This window comes from Sander lucioperca, chromosome 4 (genome assembly GCF_008315115.2).
Source record: "Sander lucioperca isolate FBNREF2018 chromosome 4, SLUC_FBN_1.2, whole genome shotgun sequence".
Classification (NCBI taxonomy): domain Eukaryota; kingdom Metazoa; phylum Chordata; class Actinopteri; order Perciformes; family Percidae; genus Sander; species Sander lucioperca.
Window position 1 is genome coordinate 21,354,573 of NC_050176.1, and position 27,341 is coordinate 21,381,913.

Here is a 27,341-nt window from a genome sequence, read left to right on the forward strand (position 1 = left end):
TTATCAAAATGTGTTTATTTCCTCCTTTGTACAACTCGAAGATGTCACCTTGAACCTTGATATAATAAATAAGAAGTCATATAAAACTGCCATAGAGGTTTTCACACATCGCCACCCTCCAATCACAAAAACAACAGTCGTCATGACATGAAATTATCAAACATATCCTACATTTGGAGGAAAAGGCACAGCGGGGTGGATTAAAGTGGGTACACAACAAAGATACTCACAAACAAAATGTACGTCATCCAGCTGTATAATTTGCATATTGACACATTTACATAAACATACAGAATAACTTTCAGACTCGTCTTGTTGCTTGGATAGAAATGTGGCTGGTACTGTAGGTTTGCACAAACACAGTGAGTTCTTAATTCCTCTAATTTGATAGTACAGAGATGGCAAAAAGTGAGGTAAAATGAAACTTTTTATGTAAAGGAGTTTCAAAAGCTGATGTTTGCTGCTCAGTGTCCACCTTCATGTCAATTTATAACCACAAAGATGGCTTCAAGAGACCAAAATGACTTTCCAAACGAGCTCACCAAATTAAAAACAAACAAAAAAACAAACATGGACAGATCTTCCATGGAGTGATGGTTTCTCTTCCAGTCTCTCAGTTTTCTGCTCGGGCCCTCTTCACATGTCACTGGGGCCCTTCATGCTGGAGTCCTTTACAGAAACTGGCGACTCCACAATGGACAGGACGCACTGTGACGACTCACAGTAACCAGTCATGCCGGCGGGACCGGAGGGCCCGGGATTGCCGACTAGACCGGGAACACCACGAGGTCCCCTTTCTCCGTCACGACCGTTTTGGCCGTAAGCCGGTCGACCGGGTTCACCTGAGAGAAGAGTCAAAGGAAAAAAATACAAGTTAATGCGAGACATAAAAAAAACCCCATTTTTGGGGAGATTTAGGGCTATTTTTCTTCCATAACATGTCTTCTTTCACACTAGTGCAGGGGTCTTCAATGTTTTTTAAGCCAAGGACCCCTTAACTGAAAGAGAGATGGAGCAGGGACCCCTTACTACATATATTGTATAAAATTGAGTTGCCTATTAAACTGGGCCTACATTATCGTGTTTGCGGCCTAAAGCATTTATACATACCTTTTTAGTGTACAGAATACTAAGCTATTAAATAATTGTTTGCATGTTTTTATAAATCATGTTTTAATGGTAAACTTAAATCTAGCAGAATGAATCCTTATGAACTGTATCTGTGGATGGCTACCTTAGTGACTAACTTACCTTTAGGCAAGTAAGCCTATCCTCAGTGGGTTTTTTCACAAATAGGCTGATTTATATTTACTAATTCATGTTAAAGCTATAGTGCGTAGTTTCTGTCTCCCCCATGAGGAATTCTAAGAAACGACAACACTGTCAGCACGTCCACATGATACAAGCCTTCCGTGATCGCGCACTTATTTAACTGTAATTAACGGTTAATTAATGCTTATTAATGCATTAAGTAATGCTAATTAATGTACCCTTATTGTATAGTGTTTCCCAGATTTCTTAGTCATACTGAGTCATTTACCTGGTAGACCGGGGGCACCTGGTGCTCCTTTATCTCCTCTAGCTGTGGGTCCTCTGTCCCCTTTGTCGCCCTGGTCACCTGCAGAGAGAAAACATAATCATCACCAAGAGTCTACACATAATTGAAGTTGGCATATTTAGCTAGAGTTCAAGCTCAGACTTCACACCTCATCTGTTCGTTCATTAACATTAAGAGGAACCTGATTGGTCCCTGAGGGGGAAGTGGGTCAGAACAGGATATAAATAAGAACACATGAAATAAAAAAACATGACATCTTTAGCTCCTGGCCAGAAGAAAGCCACACAATTTAGATTATTAATTTATTCAAGTATTTACAGATGATTAGTCTACAGATGTTAAGGCTGTGTAATTAATCAAAATGTTACGATTTGGGCTCCTAATGATCGCAAAAAACAGGAAAAACGATTATTTGCACATTACGTTTTGCAAGTAAACTCTTATTTTGTCTTGTGTTAGGAATGAGGAAAAAAAAGTGTTTTCACTGTTAAATTGTTTAACTGTTTCACTGTTTGTTTTTTTAAGTTCAATAAATGCAACATGATTGATTTTATCAATATATAGTGATTATGATTATTTTCCATATTCGAGCAATCCTAACAGATGTACCTAACAGATGTACAGTTTTGACTTTCACAGAATCAGATCTGCACATTCTATCTGCAGATTAACTTTTTCCCTCCCAGGACCAATCTCTCACATCACATCATCTGAGTACAGATATAAAATCTGTATATCTCACATTTGCGATGATTTTTGTCATTAACATCAGGGTTGAATTTCAGTTCTTGCCCTCAGGCTCTCGTCTCAGATGTCCACGTGTCAGGAGTAACAATTCAATTTCAATTTCAATTCAATATTATTTATAGTATCAAATCATAACAAGAGTTCTTTCAGGACACTTTACAGATGGATTAGGTATATACCACACTCTATAATTTACTAAGACCCAACAATTCCCCCAAGAGCAAGCATTTAGATACAGATAGAAGTACTCCTTCATACCAACAGCCTCCTATTTCCCTCTTGAATATGGGTCAGGGGAGGAGTCAAACTTGAATTCTGGGGCTACTCACTCACTTACTACTACACACGATAATTCGATATAGACTATGAAGACTGTGACAAAGAAATCAATAATACATTTAATTTCTTCTGTGTGTGTGACTTGGTGGAGAAAAGAAAACAAATATTGCTCCTAAACAGTAAATTATCATTGGTTGATTTATTTATTCTTGGTGTTCCAAGACAGTGGGGGGGATTCATTCTAATAACCTTATAGTCACATAACCATACGGTCGTAGAACTGCTGATCTGAGTCTCACCTTTGGGTCCTTTGCGACCCATAAGCCCAGCTGGACCCTTCAGACCGGGAAGGCCTCGTGATCCGGTGTGTCCGGGGAAACCGTTCTCTCCGGAGGGACCTGGAGGTCCAGGTGGGCCGGGGGGACCCTGTAGCCCAGAGATGCCTGAGTCAGGCCTGCTCAGGCTAGCTGCTAGCTGGGCCAGCTGCTCTGTGACAGACACAGGAGGACATGTTTGACATTTATATTTAGAAGCTGACACTCCAGTCCAGAGCAACTTTAAAGATTCAGTCCGTGCTGTTTACACCTTTTAAAGGAGCTACTGCTTTACTTTGCCTACTACTTATATTAAGTGATAAAGTAGGTGAGCATCAGTCAAAAAAAGATTTAAAAACAGTATAAAGGATAGAACACGAACAGAATGAGTTTGGTAAGAAGGTGACAAACACTTACCTTGCATTACCCTCATGCAGACTTGTTTAATGTGTGTATCTGTTGGTGATTTCCCCTGAAAAAAACAAAGATTGTTGATAGCGATGAGCCATTTGTCCATGCAGCAATTTTATGAGCAAACATCACATGCAAACGTGGCCCTGGGGTGTTGCCTCAGCACACCAAATATATTTAATTCCATAAAACTAATGCTTATGGAAAAACCACCCATAAAAAACTCTAATTTTGTCGAATAACAGCAGGAAGGATCATTTTGAACACTTTATTTTCCTACTTTTACCATAACTTGATGGTTCAAAATAACCGCGATTGTCCTTCAGTAGAGGGAACAAGCTGGACAATAAGCAGCAAAAAAACGGTCTCCCAATAGTTCGTAGCTGAAACATCTCACCGCTGGTCCCTGCGTCCCCGGCAGGCCTGGTACGCCCATGTCGCCCTGCATGCCGCGTGGTCCCGGTTGGCCAGCCTTGCCCTCTTTCCCCTGCTGTCCTCGGCCGCCCTCTGGTCCTTTATTTCCTGTCTCTCCTGGTGGGCCTGTCTGTAATCAGCAGCAGCAGGTAGATACTAATATTTAGAGTGATTGTTTTTTTTTATGTCCTATACTATATATTAACTATGATATATATATATATATATATATATATATATATGTAAATATATATAACATACAAAACATACAACTCGAACATGCACAACCCCGCCCTCGTCATCACCACCCACCCAGACAAAAAGCAAGAAAAGATGACACAGTAACTACAAGATTCAAGACCATTCAACAAAATAGTAACACAATAGACAATAAACCATAAACCAAATAAACATATGTATAAATGGCAACACCATGCGACCATCATACACGTTTCTCCACAGTACAAAGCTTCTTAGGAGCCCTCCAGAAAAGCTCAAGTACTTTCCCCATTTTGTAGTATTGACATCTAATCTGGCAAACCGTTTATATGACATATTTTCAAACACCACCACCCTAGCCATCTCACAAGCCCACTCCTGGATTGACGGCAGCCCTTCATTCTTCCATCCTCTTAAAAGAATCTGTCTGGCTATCATTAAACTAATTCAGTCAGACAACTCACGTTTGAAATGTTTATTATAACAGCAGAACATTGTGTTTGGCGGCCAGACTCTGACCTCATCACTCCCCGCAGTATGGGTTTACATGAGATATTGGGAAGTGATAACAAAGTAGCTTCCCCCGGGCTGGAGCCTGCAGGTGGATGCTGGGGGGTGGTGGGGTGGCTAACAGCGGGCAGCGAAACAGGTGCAAGGCAGCAGCAGCATTGACAAGGCAGAGATGGGGAATTTGTGCAGCTTAAATAGACAAATTGAGGAGGTGTGTTTGGTAAATGATACAGAGAGTGAAGCATGTCACGTGTGTGTACTCAGTGCAGCTCGAGTTGGCTGCCTGAACTAGCTCGCAGGCGTCGCCCCATTTTGGGCCCAACTTCTTATGTGCTTATCTATTCCACTTAGGATTGATCCATCTCCTAGAACAAATAATCTTGGGCTGAATGGAACCTGGTCCCTGCAATCCGACATAGGTTATCATGGACCTTATCACAGGACCATAGGGCATGACGTAGTTGGCATTCCTCTATTTAGGATTATTACAACACGTAGGGTACACACTGGTAACTCAAGAACACCTTTTAAAGGTGGGGAAACTAATTTAAACATCTGATTTATTCGTGCGATAAGGGACAACATGTAAGAAAGCAACAAAGTCAGCAGTTATTTATATAAAAGTCGAAGGGAGAGGAGGGATTGTAAACCAGAAGGAAAATGTGTCGATTAGGAGTTACTGCTGTTTGAAATTGTTTTTTTTTGTTTGGCTGCCAAACAATTACCAAATCCAGACAATACATTTATTAAGATGCATCAGCTTTTTTTGGCAGACTCAAAATGTCTTGCAGCCGCTTCACTGTTAAAGCTCACGTACAAACTGCAGTAAAGAAACTGATTATGCTCCTTAAACAGTTGCAAAAATCCGATATTACGATATATCGGCCGATATATATTTAAAAAAAAATCCAGAAATGTGTAACTTAAGATATGAAACTTAAAGTCCTTTGAACAGAAAGACAATAACAACAAAAAAATCAAGTGTATTGCCAACAGGGACATTGTAGAGCGCCCTCTGATGGACAAACTATGCAATGCCAATACTCAGAACACGTTTTTTTTTTTTTTTATATTCAAATATCACAATCATTTGTCATTATAAATGATTCTGATGAATGAATATTTAAATTTATTTATTTATTTATTTTTTATTGGCCATTATAAATGCCAATACCGATGGTTTGGAAAATGCCTAATATCGGCCGGCCGATATATCGGTCGGGCTCTAGTACAAACTGCAGTAAAGAAACTGATTATGCTCCTTAAACAGTTGCAGGACGTAAACAATAATGGGAATTATATCAGTAAAACAATAAGGACCTTCTGAGACATATGATGTTTTGTGTAGGTGAACATACCGATCCTTTCTCTCCTGGTTCTCCTTGTTCACCCTGTGAGGGAAAAGATAGGTCAATAATTGTACATGAACATGGAAATGGATATGTTCCTACACTTTTTCTCCATCTCACAGTCAGGACGGAATTGTGAGGATCTCTTTGGTTTTATTTCTATAAATTCATTTACTTAATTTACTGAAGGATTGGTGTTTTTTTAAGTGTGTATGTTTTCCCTGTCTTTGCCTAGTGGTGTTTTTAGGAATGTGTCGTATGTTCAAAAACATCTCTGTATGGATGTTTGTATGGATGTTTTAACTGGTAATGGCTGTAAAATGGGTGTTAGCCCAAGCAGAATTCTCCAGTCTGTGGAGCAATAAAGTTTATGTTATCGTATCGTATTGTATCGTATCGTATCGTATCGTATCGTATCGTATCGTATCGTATCGTATTGTATTGTATCGTATCGTATCATATCTGATCGTATTGTATCGTATCGTATCGTATCGTATCGTATCGTATTGTATCCTATCCTATCCTATCTTATCTTAGTACCAGCATATAGCTCTTAATAATTTGATATTGTATTGATATTGTTGTTGTTACATGATTGCTCACAACACATTTGAGGCTTCACTTCTCCAGACTTTTTCAGACTTTCCAGATCTAGGTTTCACACTGATAGGCTGATTTCTTTCAGTCAAAAGCAGGTGTTTCAGTCGTCAATCACTCACCAGGTCTCCGGCATCTCCTGGTGTTCCTTCAGCACCTGCACCTCCCTGAAATAAAAATGCATGACAGATTTTTGGCACTTAATGTTCAACACACTGTAATCTGAGTTTTAATAGCTAGATGTAATATTACAATTCATGTAACATACCTGGTCTCCCTTTGGACCATTGAGACCTACTGCACCCTGAGAAAAAAGTTGATAATAATAATGATTATCTGAAACTACTTCATATTTTTTTTACAGTACAACTATTACGGCATTTTCACATGTTCTAAATATTCAGTTAAGTCAAAGAAAATTGGTGATAACTTTGGTGTAGATTTGATCTGGCCATGTTCCAACTGATTCAATTTTTATTTCATACATTCAGAAATGAGACTGCTCACTTGGATTCGATCATTTTGGGCTCCTCACACTCGAAAACGGCTGATGTTTTGTGTCAATATTTGGAATGACAAATTCATTCTTTAAACTGTTTTTTTTTGGCCACATGGGGGCAGCAGAAACAAGTAGTGAACACAACATTGGCATGTCATCAACTTTTGAGTTGATATGTTGAACATGTTAGCAAACAGTTGCTTCTTTACATATCCAGCTGTTACAGAGCAAAACGATGATTTATTAGGAGTCTTTCTGTTTGTGTCCACGTGATCTAAAATCCTATATTTTAGCTCTTTTAGATGTTTTTGCTCTCTACCAACAAAGAGAAGTATCTGTTTCTTTAGTTTCTAAATGCTCCACTTTATTCACCAGTTAATGCCAATTTATGCTTCTGCATTAAATCGACGCAGTGGGTACGTATGTAGGTACGTGGATATACCAACCCTAAATCAAAGCCTGACGTGCACCTCTCAAAAAATGTAACTACATGTCACCAATGCACAAGTATAAACTTCAGGCCACTTACGTAGGCTACGGCGAAAGCTCTTCATGGAGCCTCCGCAGAACCATGAATCAGATTTTATTTTCTGTTCCGCGGTTTGCTGCTGAGCAGGTAGAGTACACTGGCTTTTTACAGCTTTTTTTCTCTGAAAACGACGCTATTGAGAAAGGTGAGAGTTGGAACCGGACAGATAAAGAATGAGCTGAAACTCATGTTAAAGCTGCATAAAGCTGATAGGAGCTGCAGCTAATAATTCTCTGTAGGTTAATCACTACTAGTGCCTACTTTACATTGTCACATTGTTTTCACATTATATTTCGATAAATTGTTTTTTATTGTGAAACTATTATGAAATCACTTGTAGCCGCTTTAAGCTTAACAATACATACGACTAAAACTACCTTTTTTATTGCTATTTAATAGATAACAAGCACACAACAACAGTGATCTCCACCCAACCCTCCCCGACACCCTCTTGTTGTCAACTGTATTTCTGTGATCTGAGCCAAGGTACATTTGAAAACAAGCTCATTATATAGAACTGACAAAATGCAACAACAAACTTCAAGCTAGCAAGCTACACACTGAAAATGGCAAGTTTTGAAGAAAATTTGGATTGTGCAACAAGACAGGCCTGTTTGGTTCTTTTGGGGAATGATTGTAAAGATTTATATAGAATATATATAGAATATGTTTGCGGCATTTCCTCTCTAACTGAGACATTTTGGGACCGATTGGTATGATTGCTGTGGACAAAGTATACACGGTGATACACTGGTAAGAGCTAATGAGGTTTAACCATGTATCCAGCTAATTTAAATAGCTCACATTACTGTATTGTGTGAACAGTTAACTTCATTTAATATTTTATGTGGCATTTTCTTTTGCAGGGTCCAAAGTTCCTTCCCGAGACTATTTTGCAGAACCACCGTCGCTCCATCCGAAGCTTAACACCGCCCAAGACGATTGGTTTAAAGAAAGGCAAACAACCCAGAGCATTTTTTCTCCTACCCCAAAATATCTGTGGTGTGGCCAGACTTTACTCCACAGCACTGTGGAGATAGGTCTGGCACAATGTGAGACTAAGCACGTATTCACTCCGGATTTTTTGGCTTCACTGTTAAAGTTAATCTGTGTGTTTCTGTCATTTTGTGTCTCTCACCCTGTCGCCCTTCTCCCCACGATAACCAGCAGGGCCAGGAAGCCCAGGAAATCCTGGGTCTCCTTTGACTCCCTGTTAAAACACATACACACAAAAAAATAAACTGTTAAATGCACAGAATGTAGACTCAGAATCATAACACAAGACCGACTATGTGAGGCTTAAAAACTCCCCTCCCCCACCTTAACCTGACCACATCCACAGAAGAAATGAAAACATTTTCAGCTTCACATCATCTGAACAGTAAGGCTGGAAGGACCCCCCCCCCACCCAATCATCCAACCATCCACCCTCCCTCACATGTTTTTGGGTGTGTGTGGTGGTACTGATTGTAGTGTACAGTGGGCGATGGGTTTCAGGCATTCCTGGGGAACAGAGAGCTCTTTCAAGGCTTCTCAGCTTCTTTTCCTGCCCTGAATCCCCCCCTGAGCTGCAGAAAAACCCCTTGGGCCTTCGGATTTCTGTAACAAGAGGCCATTCATACCCGCTCACCGGCGAATTAGAGACTTAACTGCAGGGACAGAAGTTCATAAAGATTTGCCACTCTTTAATAAAAGCCTAGCACGAGACTTCAGTTTCCAGATACAAGGTTTATGTTGGTGAATGATCCTCGTGTTGAATAATACATTCAGGATAGGAGATAGTATTTATGAACACTGATTGCTCGCTTTGTATTTCAGAGCCCTGATCTCTTAGTTTGATAGAGACAAGTTATACAGCAGCGCAGAGCTAAGCAGAAAGGTTCAACTGGCACTTCGGCCCTGGACTGTCAATCACGTAGAGATTACTATCTTTTGAAATTAGTTTCATCAAAATATATCTTTCAGTGTTTCTCGATTCATCCGTGCTCTCTTCTATTCCCATAAGAGTATTACTATAATCCTGTTGTTTTCTTCACAGTTAATTAGCACAAATATAAGAGAAGGTTTTTAACTTTGGTAGTAGAAACTCAGAAACCATTATGGATAGATTTGACCAGGGTTGGGAGGGTTACTTTAAAAAATGTATTCCGATAAAATTACTAATTACCTGTTAAAAAATGTAATCAGTAACCTAGTCCAAGTATCACAATATTAAAGTAGCGTTACTTGATTACAGTTACTTTTGGATTACCTCAATACCAAATACGGTCTGATGTTGTTCCCCTTTTCTGCTTTAAATACAAAATAACGGCGAAATTTTCACCCAACGTTGAGGTCATAATAATTAATTGTTAGCTATGGTTTCACTGGGAAAAGAAATTTGGTGTTTGCGGTCTTAAGATATACAATTTTCTTACACAATCGTGTCAGGATTGATGTCTGCAGGTGTAACAGAAAGTTTGAGAATTCTTTATATCTAGCAAAGGATCATACTTATTGAATGTAAAATTTTGATTAGCTGTTTCCAGTCCATACAGCCCTTATTTTTAAGGTTTTACAGTAAATAATCACATTTGTCTTGGCTTCATGAGCATCATGAAGTATCACTAGTCTACAAAATGTTGACCACACACCTTCTTCAAAATCAACAATTTTTAATTGATTTGTTGATTTTTCTTACTTTTTTTCTTTCAACATAACATAAACCTAATTAACAGAGATGTGTGACTTAATGTTTGGAGTACCACAGGGTTCTGTACTGGGGCCATGCTCTTTCTGAGAGGTTTTTGAGACTTTTCTTTGCATCAAATTACGGTTAAACCTATTGTTCTTTATTTGTTCTGGAAATTGAAGGATGTACTTAAAGATGCAGTAGGTAAGACTTATAAAACTAACTTTCTGTCATATTTGCTGAAACTGCCCCTATGTTCGAGTAGAACTACATGAAGCAGGTAATTTAAAAAAAAATCAGGCTCCACTGGCACCACCTACATCCTGTAATGCAATTAGCAAAAATCTACATCTCCCTGTTCAGATGCACCAATCAGGGCCAGGGGCGTTGTTTAACTGCGTGTCAATCACTGCTCATGCACACGCATTCATTCTCCCTTGGAGAGGGGCTTAGGAGACCGTTTTGGGCTTTAGCAGAAAGGGGGAATGGACTGAGAAGTTGTCGATGTTCACATTTTTTGGCTAAGTCCTGGATCTTTGCATTCCTACCTACAGCACTTTTAAAATGTTGATATGTAGCATACAGTATGCACTTGTGACTGATGATTTAATAGGCTATATATGGAACCATTTATTTAATACTGAGCATTAACATGTGGCTTTTATCTATTACATACAGCATATACCCTGAATATTTTCCTGTAAATGTAAGGAAACATAACCCTAATTAATTTCTCTGTTAAAAGCCAAACATGTAATTGCTTTAAAATGGAGAAAAAAAAAAATTATAATAATAATATATATATATATATATATTACATTTATTTTATTTTACTGTCTATAATATAATTACTTACTTATTTATATTTAATATTATGCTATTTAAGTTTCTCTTTTTATGGAAAATGTTATTTTGAATCGGAAGTGTTCTGTTTATTCAAAATGAACAAAAGGCTAACTAACAGTTTTTAATATAGTTAGTGTTTTTATCTAGACTGCGACTTGATAAAAAAGAAGCAGCTTTATATATTCACACCTGGTTTTAAAATACATCTGAAATGAAAGCTTCCTTTCATGCAGAGCACCTCCTCTTCTAATTATCTTCTCCTTTAAGTTGCCTGTTTTTCTTTGTCTTGCTCACCATCCACCATAATTATTGTGTGTATTATTATGTGTTACTGCCACGTGGACTGAAGACACACAGGTAGTCGGGAATTGATCTTGCCTCGCTCAAACTAAACTTGACCTGTGACATACAAACACACCCCAAACTTCCTATTCTGGTCTGACCTTTCCCTAATTCTGTACACATCACAACAAACTGTTGGGATAATCACACTGAACACTGTTTGACTCTTTCTCACTTTGTTTTCCTGGGAATCACACTCTATTATCTGTGTTTCCAGCTGATGTTGAAGGTTCATCATTCTCCCACTGTAACTTTTAATGCAGCAAAAACAAATGTAGTCTGAAGAAACTTGGTGAGATGGATCGTTAAGGTTTGGATGACATTTTATCCCTGATGTTAAACAGCCTCTCTCTCAGGTCTTACCCTGGGTCCTGGTGATCCTGCAGGCCCGTCAGGCCCTCTCTCTCCTCTTGCACCCTAAAAGAGAGAGAAAAAAAGGTAAAATCTGGATAGAAAGCACAAATAGATGCCTAAATGCATAATAGCTCAATGGAAAGAAATATTTTGTTTAACTTTACTACGCTGCCCAGACAAATGGCTGATGAATTTTGTGAAGATATGAATGTTTAATGTTATTTTCACTAACAAAGACTACGGCAATAACAATAGACAAAAGATGATGTAAGAGAATTGGATTAAGGGTCTGGATGAAAGGATGAGGTTTGAGGGACAAAGGGTGAGGGATTACGGGATGACAGGATAAAGGGATGAAGGAAAGGAGAATGTTTCTTTTGTTGTGTGGCATCACTGTAAAATGCCGCAAAATGTAAAGAAGTATTTTGCGATTTTGAGGTGCTAATGCAGTTTGACTTTTTTGTTCATTTTCATACTAGTAAAACATAGTTTTATTCCATATTAAATAGTATTTTCCGTAATGTAATAATTAATTGTAGACAATAACCAGGAAATTATTTTAAAAACAGCTTTGCCACATTATGAGCAACTGTAAGTATGTTTTATGGCTTTTATGTGGCAGTTTTTATGTCACACTGTTTTCTGTGCTAGGTGTGCTAAATTTCGTTCTGTGGCAGTTATAGGCATCATAATTTGTTACTCCGTTCATATTTTATGTATTAGATGATGCAGAAATGTAAAAAACTGCAATATGCATGATGTAAAACACTGAACTGTGCAGCAGACTGTACGTGTTCTGGTCGATGTTCAGGAGGGGTAAAAATGAATTAGACGAAGGTGGAGTACTTCTTTCACTGATCTGGTTGATCCTCCTGCTTAAGTCGGTTTTACTTTCAATCTTGGAAATGAAAGATAAATGATGTGATTGAATCTGACTCAGCCTTCACTTTGGCCCTTCAGAAAAATGTTTTGCATGGTCTTAGAAACCTCCTTCAATCAGACTTTGACCAGGTTTACACAGGCTACAATATGCAACCCTTTGACATTCAATAATGACAACTAACTGCAACGAGTATCAGTCTGTGCATTTGTTTAACAATCTGCCTGTGATTTAATTTTTTTTGGAAGGCTTGTGCCATGTCCTGTGAGTGTGCCATGTTTGGCCTACTGGACACAGAGATCTGCCTTGGAAGCTTTTGGGATGAGTGACAAGTGCTGGGGCAGGAAGTGCAAGAAAAGGAAGGTGGGACTCATATATTTCCTGTCTCAGGGAGAAAACTGTGTCTCTCAGCTTTAAGTGAAATGTAGATGCAGGTGACTCACTGGTCCTCCTCTGGGTCCGACTGGTCCCACCTCTCCCTGCTCGCCACGCTCGCCCTGGAAACAAATAAGACATCAAATAATTTCAGTCAATGGCATCGGCTTTTGTCTTGTACTTCAAGAAAAGCTTTGTTGATTATTTTATGAGTTGAGGAAATTTCTCAGTTCTTAAAATACCTCAAACCAGTTAACTGGTTGGTGTTTCTCAGTTAGTTTAATGTACTTTAACATACTCACTCCGAGGCTCTTGTTTTACAATTAAATTAACTTTATTGTAACACAAAAGATGTGTCTGAACTTGCTTCAAACTTACTTGTTTCCCTGGAGACCCCATCACTCCTACAACACCTGGATCACCTGGGTTACCCTGGTGACAAAAAGAGAAAAACAGTGCAGTGTATTTTATTTTGAAATGTACAATCTGGCCATCAGTAATAGTAGTAATAGTAGTAGTAGTGGAAATATCCGTTATTTATAGTGTTACTGAATAAAATTGTAATCATACCACTGCACCACTGACTCCTTTATGGCCATAAGCGCCTGGCAAACCCTACATGAAGAAAATTATATCAAACATCAACAAATCTCACGCTGTTAATGATGAATCAGAGACGCTTTGGGCTCAGAGGTCACACTTACAGGAAGTCCTTGTAGGCCAGCATCACCTGGAGCCCCATTTTTCCCTGTAAGACCCTAAAAAAACCACAGAAACAAACTGTCAAGTTCTTTTTAAGGACTTGTCTTTAGATTTAGACTGAGGACTTTCTATCTAAAAGCACACTTCACAATCAAAACTAAAAATCACACTTCTGTGAAAAATGTAAAATAAAAATAGATATTATAGTTACAATTGATCCTGGCAGCCCGGGTATTCCCTCACGGCCATCTGGACCAGGGAGGCCCTGTTGGCCAGATACATGAAGGGGTTATCGTAGATAATTACACAAATATGTCTCTCTTTAAATGAAGGAAGCACTTCAAACAAGAATAAGATGTGTTGGCTGGATCTGGAGATAGGTATAACGCAGGAGGACAGTAGTTAGGTTGGAAGAGGGATGTATTTATTGATTGATTGATTGATAAGATGAAGCGGTGCTCACAGGCTCTCCTTTTGGCCCTGGCACTCCTCGGATTCCAGGTGGACCCCGATCGCCCTTTAAATAAAACAAAGAAGGAAACAGAAACAAGTTAAATTTATAACACATACTAAAGAAAACATTGGACGGAGAAACAAAAGGACCAGTGACATTAAAAACAAGTAATTTCATTAAGTCTGTTGATTTATTTCCAGGATTTTAACAGCAAAAACTGGTACACAAGTCATAAGTTTACAGCTGCTAAATTGTGTCACTGTTGTTACTTTTGGTCTGGTTTGTGTATCTGAAAAATCTTACCTGCGCTCCCGCTGGCCCGAGCTCACCTATGGCTCCTCTTTGACCCATATCACCCTAAAATAAATGTCATATTATCAGTATTTATGTCTAAATAACAAGAAGGGGGTCAACAGAGGTGAGACATAGATGCAGACTTACTGGATGTCCCTGGATTCCCTGAGGACCTCCATCACCAGGTTTCCCACGAGGTCCCTTTTTGTGGAGACGGGAAATCGTTGTAGTCAGTAAAAGTTGAATCAATTCAAGAATTTTTAGCATATTTAAATTATAAAAGGTACTTAGGACAGTACTTCTACACACTCATACTTGTGTACCTGAAAGAGTACAAATGCTTGTCGCAGGAGATGTACCCTTTTGAAAGATAATTGTATACCCTTCTCTTTTATTTTGTACCCTCAGATTAGTCAAAAGGTCCATTTCTGGCCTATTAAAAAATGTTCTGGTCTCGTACCTCAATTTTTGAGTGTGTATTGATATTTTTCAATTTGACACGCTGAGGAAGGGTGCTGCCCGAAACGTCCGTGTGGCAATAAAAAAGCACCTTTATATATCATCATCCACATTAAGGATCCAGCGCCCAGTCTTCAAAGTTTTCTAACTTTCTATGTGAGTTGAGCGAGTGAAGTCTTATTTTTTATAACATATTTTAATTAAATGATATAAAAATGTAGTCAATGTACGTCAAGACACACATTCAACCTCAATCCAAAAGAGTATGTGTACATGTTTTTTATTTCAGTGCAGATGCAGTCATTAGATTAGAGAGTTGGTAACTGTTGATGACTACATCAGAAGAGAATGAATAAGTGTTGAGCATTAGAGTTTTACAGTAACCTATTAATACAGAGTTATGTATCTGTTTCATGAGTTTTTTCACATTTCCTTAGGTTTTAATGCGCTCTGACTATATTTCGTGACTGCATGGTTGCATTGTTTTAATGAGCTTTTATTTTGAAATGACTTTGTTGGAAGTTTGTTAGGTCGGCCATAATGTGTCTTGTCCTGATTGGATAATTGATAGTTAGCCATTTTGTGGAGTGTGTATATATATATAGCTGTGTTTTTATTTACTCTGTAAAAATCTCTTGTGGGTTTAAACATAATGGACATTTCTTTATTTATTTTGTTTACGACTCGATGAGACTCGTCTGCGGTGTGATTGACCGTGTGAGCTCTTACCCTGTCACCTTTGGAGCCAATTATTCCTTGGAGGCCTCTTGGTCCACCTGGGCCCTAAAATTACTCAGCGGACAGAGGAGAAGAGACAGAAATGTCCCATGTTAATATGTTTGACTCGCTTGAAGCATGTCGATAGAACTTTTATTGTGACAGCGAGTTGAGAGAGAATGGTGAAATAGTTTACTGGTAGTCCTTGAGATCCAACTTCACCCAGGGGCCCTTGTTCGCCCTCCTCTCCCTGAAAGAAAACCGTAAGTTTTGTCATCCTGTTATATATACAATATATATATATATATATATATATATATATATATATATATATATATATATTGTATATATTTAAATTAAAAGATTTTATTCTAGACACTTAGAATATAGAAAAAAATGTCTTTGCATGTTATCTGTTGCAGGAATAGATATAGCGGCTGCACAGTGTGAGAGGAAAGGATGTTACCTTGTGTCCTTGTCTTCCGGGCTCACCAGATTCACCTTTAGCTCCTTTGTGGCCCTACAGACAGACAGGTAGGAACATGTACAGTTAAATTTATCTATAAAATGCATTTAGCAAAACATGCAAAAAGTGTTACCGAGCAGCTGAAGTGAGAGAAAACAATAGCAGCATCAGTGACATTTTACTCACTTTCATGCCGGAGAGACCAGGATGTCCATTGAGACCAGCAGGGCAGGCGTTAGGACACTGAAAAACACAACAGCCTATTTGAGGTCATGGAAGAGCCCTGCCACCAGGGGGCTCCACTGTCCAGTGACCCTCTGAGCTAGCATTAAGAGCAAATGAATAAATGTATTTGTTTTGCCTCTTTACAACAAATTGATCACTGATAATTATGAAATTTATTTTTTTCTAAAAGGCAGTGATAGTGAGATGAAGCCTCGTGAAACGTTGAAGCTTTCCAGCAAATTGGTTCCCAAAAGAGTTCATTTCTCGAGGCTTCATATGCTCACGATACCACCGGTTGGTCAGAGACAGTAAAACAGGCAGATATATTACCGAGAATATTCGGTTAAAACAGATTGGTGATACCCTGGAAATCCAGAGTGCTCACGAGAGCACAATTTGAATTTGCTCAGCGAGTCACTCTGGCATTGAGTAATGATGCTCATTAACCATGCCCTTGTAGCCGAGCTGCACCAATCACATCGGTGTATCTGATATAGGCGGGCCAGAGCCTCTGGTAGTTAAGCGTATGGGGCTCTGGATACGTCACCCCGTGTATTGTTGTGATTGGTCGTAGTGTTACCTAATTGCGTGCAGTCATATTTTCAAATGCATGCTTGGTGCCGCCCCTCGAGTTGGGCCATTTTCATTACTCAATGCCAGACCCTTAATCTTTCAGATTTGGGTCTGGATTTCCAGGCTAGATCGGTGATGCTGTTTTGCCCTCATTGTTCTCCATGAAGTTTGCTGGAAGTTATGTACTATAGCGTTGTATGTGGAGTGAGCACAATAGCCTTTTAAATGCTACATTGCTTGTATAAGGAAATAACTGGAGTAACAGGTTAACTAGCTTTAAAAATGACATATTTTCTTTTTAAGTAAGTGCTGTGCGGTCAGTCCAATTCACGACGATGTACATAAAGAGTGGTTCATGTGGATTTGAAACTTGAAAGTGTTAAATTGAGAATGGAATTTGCTGTGGTGGTGATAGAGTCCCCCTCGCAGACCCATCCGCCAGGCTAAAGCAGTCAACCTAGTGGAAATACGGTAAATTAATCTACTTTGGGATCAAACTTACCAGGTCCTCGCCTTGATACACGCCTGGAGGACCCTAGAAGAAAAACACAATGTGTGTTGAGCCTAAATAAACTTTTCTTCTCCATTCCGACCTTTACATTAATGCATCTAACGGTTCTTATCGAGAGCTGCCCCTGCCACCATGAAAGTAAAATAATACTTATGTTACAGAAGCTGTGATATTTACCCGCGGCCCAGCAACACCAGGAAGACCCACTTGACCTCTCTTGCCTCTCGCTCCCTGTGAGAGATTAAAGAGTCTTTATTAGTATGGACAATACTAAATCGTAATGCAGCATCAACAGCTATCATTATCAACAAGGCCACAAGGAATCTGTGGACACAGAATTATGCAGAATTTTCCGCAGATTTTCAGCCAATTTTCCGCAGATTTTAAACAAATTAGAAAAATGTAAATAAAATTTAGAATGTTAGACATCTCGACCCCAAACAGAAAAAAAATCTGTATCTTTGTTCTTTTGCTGACGTTCTCAGGACATCTAGAAACAGAGTTATTGCTAAAATTTGTTTACTTGAATATGTATAAATAAAGATGACAAACTTTACATAATTAAAATGATAAGTGTACTCACTGGTGCTCCAACTTTGCCCAGTTCACCTGGAAGCCCGTCTGTACCGGGAAGACCCTGTTAACAAACAGCCCAAAAAATCTGTTGCAATAAAGCCTCTGACGCTGTAGCAAATGTATCCTTTGAACCTATACATATTACATTTTTTTCAGATTCAGACACTTTTTTACCTCAATGGGCCATTCAATTGCATTTTCCAAGTCCATACAGTCAGATCCAACAAACACTCACCAAACAATAGTTAAAAATGTTTTTTAAAAAAAATGTTAAAGAGGAAGGAAACATGTTGTAAGAGGTCCAGTTTGCCATCTACAAGGAAGATCACTATATCTTTTATGACCTTTTCAAAAATCTTCATAACCAGGACTTTATTAAGCATGTAATACTCGTCCATGTGCTGTGACACTTGTAATAAATACAGCCATATTCAGTGGTGGAAGAAGTACTTAGATCTTTTACTTAAGTAAAAGTAGCAGTACTGCAGTGTAGAAATCAAGTAAAAGTCCTACATTCATAATGTTTAGTATTAATGTGACAGCCCAAACACAACCCTGAGGAAACGTATTACTATTGTTATGTCTATAGAAGCTTTAACTTTAGTCGTGGATTTGAAATTACAGAAATGTACACTCACATTATAATCAACAAATAAATAATGATTTATTTTTATAGGATTAATGTTGCATGCAGTTACCAGCATAGTGTATAAAGTGTGATATTGTGTTTATACTCACATCCAGCCCATCAGGTCCTTCACCCTGTGAGAGAGAAATCATTCATTGACAGCGTCAGACTGAGACTGATCAAACCTAGATATACATGTATTATTATTTAAACCGCAGCTGTAATAACATAGTGTATAAGTAGTGTAAGTGGTTGCATAAGATGAACAAAATAGACTTATATAGTCAGCAGTATTACAATATATACAGATTTATGTAACAAAGACTGCTTTTTACAGATCATATCAGTTCTTTACTGAGCAGTTTATTATCAATACAGATTATATTATTGTGCATTTGATCCTTAACTATGTATCCTAACACCTAAGTAGCTAATTTATACACAACTCTGTGGATAAAGTTCTGTACAGAATCTGCGCTACTGATCAATGTAATCTGGGTATTGTTAAAACATAAATATAAAGCTAATATATAACTTACGGGCTCTCCAGCAGGCCCAGGTGCCCCAGGGTCTCCCTGAAAACAAACAAGAGCAGAAATGTTCAATCTGACATAAAGAATATTGGAGTACAACAGGAAGTAAATATATAAAACAATATATGTGCTTATAGGTTGGCCAAAAGATTTAGCCAGCAGCTCAGCCGACAGAGTGTCAGAATTAGCGCTCACATTTCAACAGAAAGATTAATATAATAAAATGTTGCGATATTAAACTCACTTTTGGTCCTTTTGGGCCCACTGAGCCTGCATCTCCAGGAGGTCCAACAGGTCCCTACAAAGATGACACATCATCATTTACAAAACATCCAACACATTATGATGTAAACAAATTCTAATAACTAACTATATTTTTGATATATTTTAAATTGTGTTTTTGTGTGTTTTCCTTCTTCACATAGGCTAAATAAAGGTATTATTTGGTGCATAAAAGTGTATCCGAATACAGGAAATGAAGTCATTGATGCTCAAAACTTCCCTCGGGGAGGACACCCAGACCCCCCACTATGATAAGGGTCCCCCCTCCCCCAAAGGCCGATTCTGGCCAATATATGTGTATATATATATATATATATATATAGTACAGTATACCCACTACAATACATTAGACTGTTTGCACTCTTCCCACTTTGTATCGCAACTACTGCATAGCAATTTCCCTCGGGATATAGCTTATCATTCTGCCTGCAAAGGGTTAAAACCAAACAACCAAACATCAGGGACCGAGTGGGAATGATGAGGTCACCATTAAACTGACCTGACATGTCATCAGCAAATTATAGGACAACTTCTGTTTATCACAAATTGGGTGTTATTTTCGTAGTTTTGGCCTTTTTGTTTCTGTCGGTTTTGATTATTGTACTCATCAAATTAATTTCTAGAGACACTGCAATAAACAAGCTACAACAAAGCCATGGGGCAAGAAACACAAACGATCACACAGGTTGTAAACAAGCCAACAGTTTAGCCAGATTATCTAAACCGCTTATTTGACTTGAAGCTGACAGATCCTGACAAAGTATTGGGTTTTGGGTCATGTTCCGGTAAAGCTCCAGGCTTTGGCCGGGTTCTGTTTGTTTATGTTCAAATGTAATTTTATAAGAAAATGTCTCTCTCACTGAGGCAATCCTCTGTGTCCATGTGTCACAATTATAGAATGTGAAGTACGAAGAGCGTGAGTGTAACTGTAATAGGAAACTACCAATCAGTAATAAAAGGAATTAAAGGAAATATATAGTTTTTTTATCTCAGGTTGGCTTTGGGTTTAACAACAGCAGTAAGGTTTAGTCGGGTCCGGTCTTAAAGACCTGGGTATGGGCCTGGTTCGGGTCTCAGTTTGTACTTTGCTAATAAACCTAAAAATGTCATGCACAAAGAACATTATTAATAATTCCAAGTTACGCCACAAAACTGTGTGTGTACAATGATACCGGTCAGTCTGTAAACTGGGATGGATGTTTACCACAGACTTTGTTTTCTCTTGCAAATATGTTTGGCTAACCTGGAGGTTTCATTACAACATGTCTGATGGCTCTTATCCCCAGATCTCTGCATTTAATTTGGTAAGAAGAATGTCATAATTACTGATTGAAATGATGGCCAAAACTATGAAAATAAGTCATAAACAAGAAAACAGAATTATCCTCTTAAACCAAGACATGAATGATTGGAATGATGCTTCTAATAAAGTTATGAAACTTTCCTTTGCCTGCGTTCATCTATGGGACAAATGTGAAATATGGGAACACAAGCTAGATACGGAGATAGATCGTTATCTTTGGGATAACCCATAATTCACAAATGCTACCACCAACTCTAGGCACTGTCTCAATTTAAGATCATCCACAGACTTCATTACGCCAAATCGTCACACATACATACATCAAATCTGTCCAGATGTATCTACCTACCAAATGCCAAACTGAAGAAACAACTCTTCTCTTCTCCACAGTTATGTCCTAAATTAACTCCATTTTGGACTATTGTATTCCAAATTTGATCAAATATGTTGCATACAGTAATAGAACCTGACCCATTTCTTGTGGTGCTTTGAGTCTCTGATCAGTTTTCCCTGCTCAACAACAACTGCATTCATCGTAAAACTTTCTCACTTAGAGAGACTATGGTTCTCGCTAATAAACAGGATTTGGCATCCCTTTCTCCAATACATTGATAACTTTAGAGTGACATGATGTGAAGTCTGGGGAGGAGGGTGGGATAAGGCGATAGTTGTGTGCATTTCTTTACATGACTGTCCTCCCCCAAAAAACGCTCACATAAGTTGTTTGTCACCTCTCAAGAAGTCACCTCCTGAGATCAATAATGCTGTCAGACACTTTTAATAACAATCCGAGCCTGTCAGTGGCAAAAACAATCACTTTTAGTGGACAAAAATCAAGGGTGCACAATTGCCCTATCAGGTTGCATTGCAGCGCGGCTCGCGCTAGCTGGGTGACTGCGTTCTCGCTCAATACTGGACCAATCTCAAGGATTTTTTGGTCACATCGTCTATTAGACACAAATGTATGGGGAGATGGGGTCCAGGTTGAAAAAACTTTATGGAACAAAAGGAGCTACGCCACGTTCCAGTCACCTGCGTAACCGAATGTGAATAAAAGTCTGATTGTAACCCAAACCACAGTCTTTTTCTAAACATAACCAAGTAGTTTTTTGTGCCTAAACATAACCAAACATCCATTTCACAATGTTAACGATGTGTTTAAAACCGCCACCGTTACGTTCTCTGGACGTAAAACGTGGGGCGTATTATCGGGTAGGAATAAAACAATCCATGTCGTCGTATGGTTTGGATTACTTGTTGGTTTGTTTTTTTTGTCTCTAACTCTAAAGCAAGGCCAAATTTGTAACACTGAATGTTTTCTGACTGCTTCCTCAATATCAGTAGGAGGCGTGGCCTTCCTTCCATTAGCTCCTCCCCTCATCTGCCTCCTCCATAAATAACCCCCAAAAATGATCCACCTGGTCAAAGGAATCAGAAAGCAAAGGGAATCAAACATACCTAAAACTAAACAATCAAAAAATGATAACAAAAAACCCCAAAAAGCATACCCCTCAGATAGTATGGTAGATGCCATGTGGATTTCTCCTTTCACACCCAAAACAGAACAATCTCCTCACTGCTTTGCATTCTGGTGTATGTTATGTTACTGTATAGTGTACAAACTCTCTCCATCTCTTCCCTCAAAGCATGCTTGTGCAAGCTGGGTACAAATTCTGGTCCTTATTCTCAGTTTCAATCCACATGAAGCTCTGAATCTGCCCGTCTGTTCTCAGCACCGTCACCACAGCCAGACGGCAAACACACTGAGTCCATTCTGCACCACCTTTCCCTGCATACGGTTCTCTCCTGTCAGCCGTCCCTGGGCAGCTGATCCCTTTCTGCACACCCCTCCATCTCACACAAAAAGACCCCTGTTTCTGTCAGGAAGCCACTCGAGACTCTCCCCTAAATAGCCAGATTGATTTAACCAAGGAACATGTTGTTTTTTTTCACTCAGTGGAAGCTAAGACAAACTGCTCACACAGCAGCAGATCTGAATAGCTCAGATCTTACAGAGATTCAATACATCCTCCTGTTGGAGAGTTTAACCTGCAGGGAAGAAAAAGACTCTCAGCCACTGGATTGAAGCAGCTGGTGGATTCAAAATTCAACAGAACCTTTTGTTTAGCAGTTTCTTGAAAAGAGACGAGCCACTAAAATGTGTCTGGTGGATGAACACTCGACCAGCCACATGCCAAAACCTACCAGTCTGTGCCTAACATGTTGTTTCACTTACATCTGCGCCTGGAAGGCCTGCAGCTCCAGGAACTCCGTCTTTGCCGTTATCACCATCAGCGCCCTGGAAGCAAAAGTTCACTTCACTTAACACTGTTGATTTGGGTACAAAGTCAGCATCCATTACACATTTCTGCATGTGAAAGGGGAAATTAAAAGCCCACTCACTGGTGCGCCGGTCACTGTGGAGTCTTCTCCTCTGTCGCCCTGAAGATACATGAAGAACGTGTTCAGATGAGGATATTCATTTCCAATTTTTCTTAATCCATTAACGGAAAAATCTATTTATTTTCATAAGATTATTTAGTTGTTGCACAGGGCGTTAGCTCGCGTTGAGGACACTCAGGTCAAGTCCCTTTGTATGTTTTTCTGGGAATTTGGGGGGTTTTTCTACAAATTCTACAATTTAAATAACCTGATTCCAATATTTTTTTTACTCAACATCTTTTTATTTTTTAAATGGTTCAGGATATTCCCCACTGAAATTGTATTCCTAGATGTGTGAAGAGGGCTTTGAAGCAGCATTTAGACCTTAATGTTGAGGGGGGGAAATGTAGAACACAGAATTGAACAACTAACTTTTTGTTTTTGGTTCATTGGGGGAGGGGGGGACTTGAACTCATGATTTTAGTAATCCTGGCTGTTACATATTCAGGGACCAAGAAAAACAGCCCTTATTTCTGTGTGATCTTGATACTTATTTGAGTTTGTTGGGTGAGGTTTTGGAAGAATTTCGTAAACTTGAAGAAGTTGTAGAATGTTTTTAATCCCCATAGTGCTGCAGGAAACCAATTTTATTAAAACATGAAAATGACCTTACTGTAGTTTAAATAACAGCTGCTCTGTTACAGCTTTTTGCTCACTCATTAACAGTTTTTGGGAGTGTAACACACCTGTACGTCGTCAGGATTAAAGTTACATAACAACCTTTTTATTTCCAAAGGACTTCATTGTTAAAACTCCTCGTGCCAACCAATGAAAAACCTGCTTTACTGAGCTGATTAACCCGGACGTAGCAGCTTTGAACGCCATCTGAAGACTGAATTTTATGACTGAAACGGCGACTCACATCAATGCCATCCACTCCGGGCACGCCTGCTGCTCCGGGCGGCCCCTGGGGGCCTCTGGGACCGACCGGGCCCCTCTGTAAAACAAACACACACAAAAAAATCAGTTTTTTTTCTCACTGAAATTCATCTCTAAATATCATCCCGTGCTGTGGCTGCTGGAGGTGGTGGTGGTGGTGGTGTGAAGGGCAGCTCACACAGAGTCTCATTGTTAGGACGATGTGAGGGGAAAGGTCATGAAATGAAACCTGGTTTCTTATTATCGTCCCATTATACCGCCTAAGTAACCGCATGTGTTCGGATGACTGCTGCTGACTGGACCTTATTGGTGCCAGGTGTGTGCACGGGAACCCAGTTTGGATCAGTTTTAGATCAACTTCATAAAAGAATTGAAGTCGTTTGTAAATTATGTTGTTTTTGAATGCATATATTTAAACATGTTGCTGAAAAAAACACCTTTAATTTACCCAATTTCAACATTCACATGCCCCATACTGACTTTAGAAATAGCTCTAACAATAACAATGTGTAATCAGATACTAAGAAAATGAAATACTGAAACTATAAATTGTTTAGTATATAGTTAAGTATATTTGAGTCCCTAGAAAAAGTACAAGTGTCCTACTACAGCAACACACACTGAGTTTTCATAGAGATAATGTGGTGAAAAATCAGTGCTAAAAGTATAGTGAAGTCTACTCATTACTGAGCAACACAAATAAACTTAAAGTGCCAATAAGAATATACAATATGATACCATAAGAGATTCATATTAATATCACATAAAGTTTACATATAAACTTACTTTTAAGGACCACACAGACACCTCTAATTCTATATTTAGTATATTATAAGGATACATAGAAAATACATAACTGTTAAGTACATTAACTTCTCTATCAATACCTATAGGACCTAGCATCTATAGGAATGTTTCCTGGAATATACTAGTGAAAGAAAGAGCACCTATTTCTCACCTGAGCCGAGCAAATCAGAACAATTTGCAGTAAAATCGCCAGCAGAGACAATCGACCGATCCTGAAGAGAGCCATGGTCTTCCCAGGGCCGAGGAAGACGCTAAAAGTCCTTTTTTCCCAGATTAGACGGGGCTCACGGACGGTCCACCTGTCAGTCTCCCCCCTGACTGAAACCCCACCGCCTGCTGGAAGGGGAGGATGTTAGAAAGTCCTGATTATTCATGAGAAGCTGAGGCTCCGCTGCAGCAGGAGGAGGAGGGTACCTCTGCACAAACAGGGTGGAGTGTAGGCCTAATAACCTTTACTGTGAAATTAAATCAAGTTTGATGTTGATGATTCATGTCAGTACAGTGGATATTGACCATGACAGAACATTGTTTGATATTGTTCTTTACCTGGCTTCAGGATGTAAACCTTAGGTTTTTTTTTTGTAAAACATATTTTTGCTCTTTAAATGTTTAGAAAAGGGAGTTAAAAGAGAAAAGGAGGGCTAGGGAGTTTATATTCAATAGTACAATTTAGCGTATTCAGTCATTTTAAGTCTATTTTTTTTAGAATTCCAGTTGGTCCAAGAGGCTTTTTAAAGACTTTATTTAGCTTAAGAAGTGGAGGGTTTTCTCAACACATAAAGGAACACTTCATCCTTCAGTTTATCACAAACATTCAACATCAACACATCTGGAGATACATGGTGTCAAAACCTCATGGGAGCTGTAGTTCAGACAAGATCACAGAGATGTTACTAAAGGCTCTGACACACCAACCCGACGGCCAACCGTTAGCAGGAAAGGCAGTCGGACTGATCAGTCGGCTCCCCGAGGTCTAAAAGGTGCCTCGGAACGCACCGAAGCGACGCAGACTTGAGCGTACGTTCTGCGTGTGTGTAAGACTTAATACGTCTCCATAACAGCCGGCGGCACTAATCTTTATTGTCGCTCAAAAAATTAAAACCGGCAGCTGATTGGACGAACGCTTCACATGGGTCTAGCTGCTCCCAGATTTTACAATGGGCATAATGGCGGCTTCGTTCGGAATATTATCTCATATTTTACAAAGATAGTTCACGTTTTCAAAACGTGTTTCTGAAAACATTTTAAGCGAGAAATAGGCCATGCAGTTGCTGAATCTGTCTTCATTTCAGATCGACAAAGGTCAGTTTAAAAGATTTTCATCAGATTTTGAAAGGCGTTAGGCTAATCCCGCTCGTCATTTCCAGGTTAGCGCTCTACCAATCAGATTGGTCATTGAGTCCGACTGCCCGCCTTACGATTCAACATGTCAAATCGGCCCAAATGAAGGCCGACGGCTCCAACGGATGACGGCACGGAACACACCGAACCGACTTGAGTCACCGACCTCGCCAGACTGTCCGACGGCCGATTATCAGGTTGGTGTGTCAGCGCCATAAGTCAAGTCTCAAGTTGGAGGGAAAGTCCAAGTCGGTCAAGCCCAAAGCAAACTGGCCATTAGATGATGCATTATTTGAAGCATGTGTTAAAAGTAATTTCTGTGAACATGTGCTTTTATTGTGTAGGACTAAAAGCTAAAAAGACTGCCCTTCCTTTTTAAATTTTACCAGGTTAAAACTTTAGACTTAAATGTTTATTTCGAAGTGTCTGAGTGAAGTCTTAAAGAGCTCAAGTCCACCTCTGAACTCAAATGTTACAGCTTTGAAAAATAATCATAATGCCTATGTTAAAATGAGAATGGACAAGGTGGATGTTAAATAAATATAATTTTAGTTAATTTAAGAGACAAGGGTCTAGAAGAGAGAATTTAGCCTAGGTTGTTAGCAGTGGTGGAAAGTAAAAGAAAGAAATAATAAAAGGTATTATAAAACTAAAATAGGGTATTATGTAGTAAACTGTAGTATATAATAGATAATAGATGGATGGATGGATGGATGGATGGATGGATAGATAGATAGATAGATAGATAGATAGATAGATAGATAGATAGATAGATAGATAGATAGATAGATACTGTATTCATCCAGAGGGAAATTTTAGGCATCTAGTAGCTTAGACAAACACAACACAACAAACACACATACACACACATATCTCACATACATAAAAATCATTCACAGAAATTTAAAGAGTTATAAAAAGTTATAAAAATCACTTAACAAGAGTTAAAGGTGCTACGGTAGACTGTGTGCAGTGGTGGTAGTGCAAAAGAGAACAGTGCAGGGATTGAACAGTGCAATAGCTTATTATTAAATATGAACTATGACTATGAAAAGACAAGAATGTAAACATAATATAATTGCTTGACAAACAACAAAAGAAATGATATACGTTAAAATATAGATAAATATAGGATAGCTAATATAAAATATTTAAAAAAAGTTGAATATATCAACCATATATATTGCCGCTTTTACGTCCATCAGCCGACTATGGGTGGCGCTAGATCACTAGATCTCTCACCGCTAAAGAGTAC

At 38.9% G+C, this 27,341-nt stretch overlaps 1 protein-coding gene across 1 annotated transcript; it reads right to left on the reverse strand.

The window, feature by feature from the left end:
- On the reverse strand, positions 1–25,118 carry col9a1a (collagen, type IX, alpha 1a). The gene is made up of 32 exons (XM_031299910.2): positions 24,897–25,118; positions 23,922–23,996; positions 23,021–23,059; positions 22,854–22,916; positions 19,277–19,330; positions 19,039–19,074; positions 18,610–18,633; positions 17,879–17,932; positions 17,473–17,526; positions 17,287–17,319; positions 16,173–16,229; positions 15,987–16,040; positions 15,717–15,770; positions 15,533–15,586; positions 14,492–14,545; positions 14,354–14,407; positions 14,060–14,113; positions 13,808–13,861; positions 13,599–13,652; positions 13,465–13,509; positions 13,273–13,326; positions 12,963–13,016; positions 11,649–11,702; positions 8,565–8,636; positions 6,667–6,702; positions 6,521–6,565; positions 5,811–5,843; positions 3,707–3,853; positions 3,316–3,370; positions 2,884–3,072; positions 1,541–1,618; positions 1–842 (listed from the first exon to the last, which is right to left on the reverse strand). The coding sequence occupies exons 1-32, from the start codon at positions 24,969–24,971 to the stop codon at positions 637–639; spliced, it is 2,064 nt and encodes a 687-aa protein (XP_031155770.2). The 5' UTR covers positions 24,972–25,118; the 3' UTR covers positions 1–636.
- Between the last annotated feature and the right edge of the window lie 2,223 nt (positions 25,119–27,341).

Bases quoted from the DNA above. Each gene is read 5' to 3' on its own strand.
- col9a1a (XM_031299910.2), bottom strand. From the start codon at position 24,971: ATGGCTCTCTTCAGGATCGGTCGATTGTCTCTGCTGGCGATTTTACTG. The intron at 13,653-13,807 runs GTAACTATAATA...TGGTTTTTTTAG, and splicing joins CCGGGCTGCCAGGATCAATT to GGTCTTACAGGGAAAAATGG. The intron at 3,371-3,706 runs GTGAGATGTTTC...TGTTTTTTTCAG, and splicing joins CGGGGACGCAGGGACCAGCG to GGGAAATCACCAACAGATAC.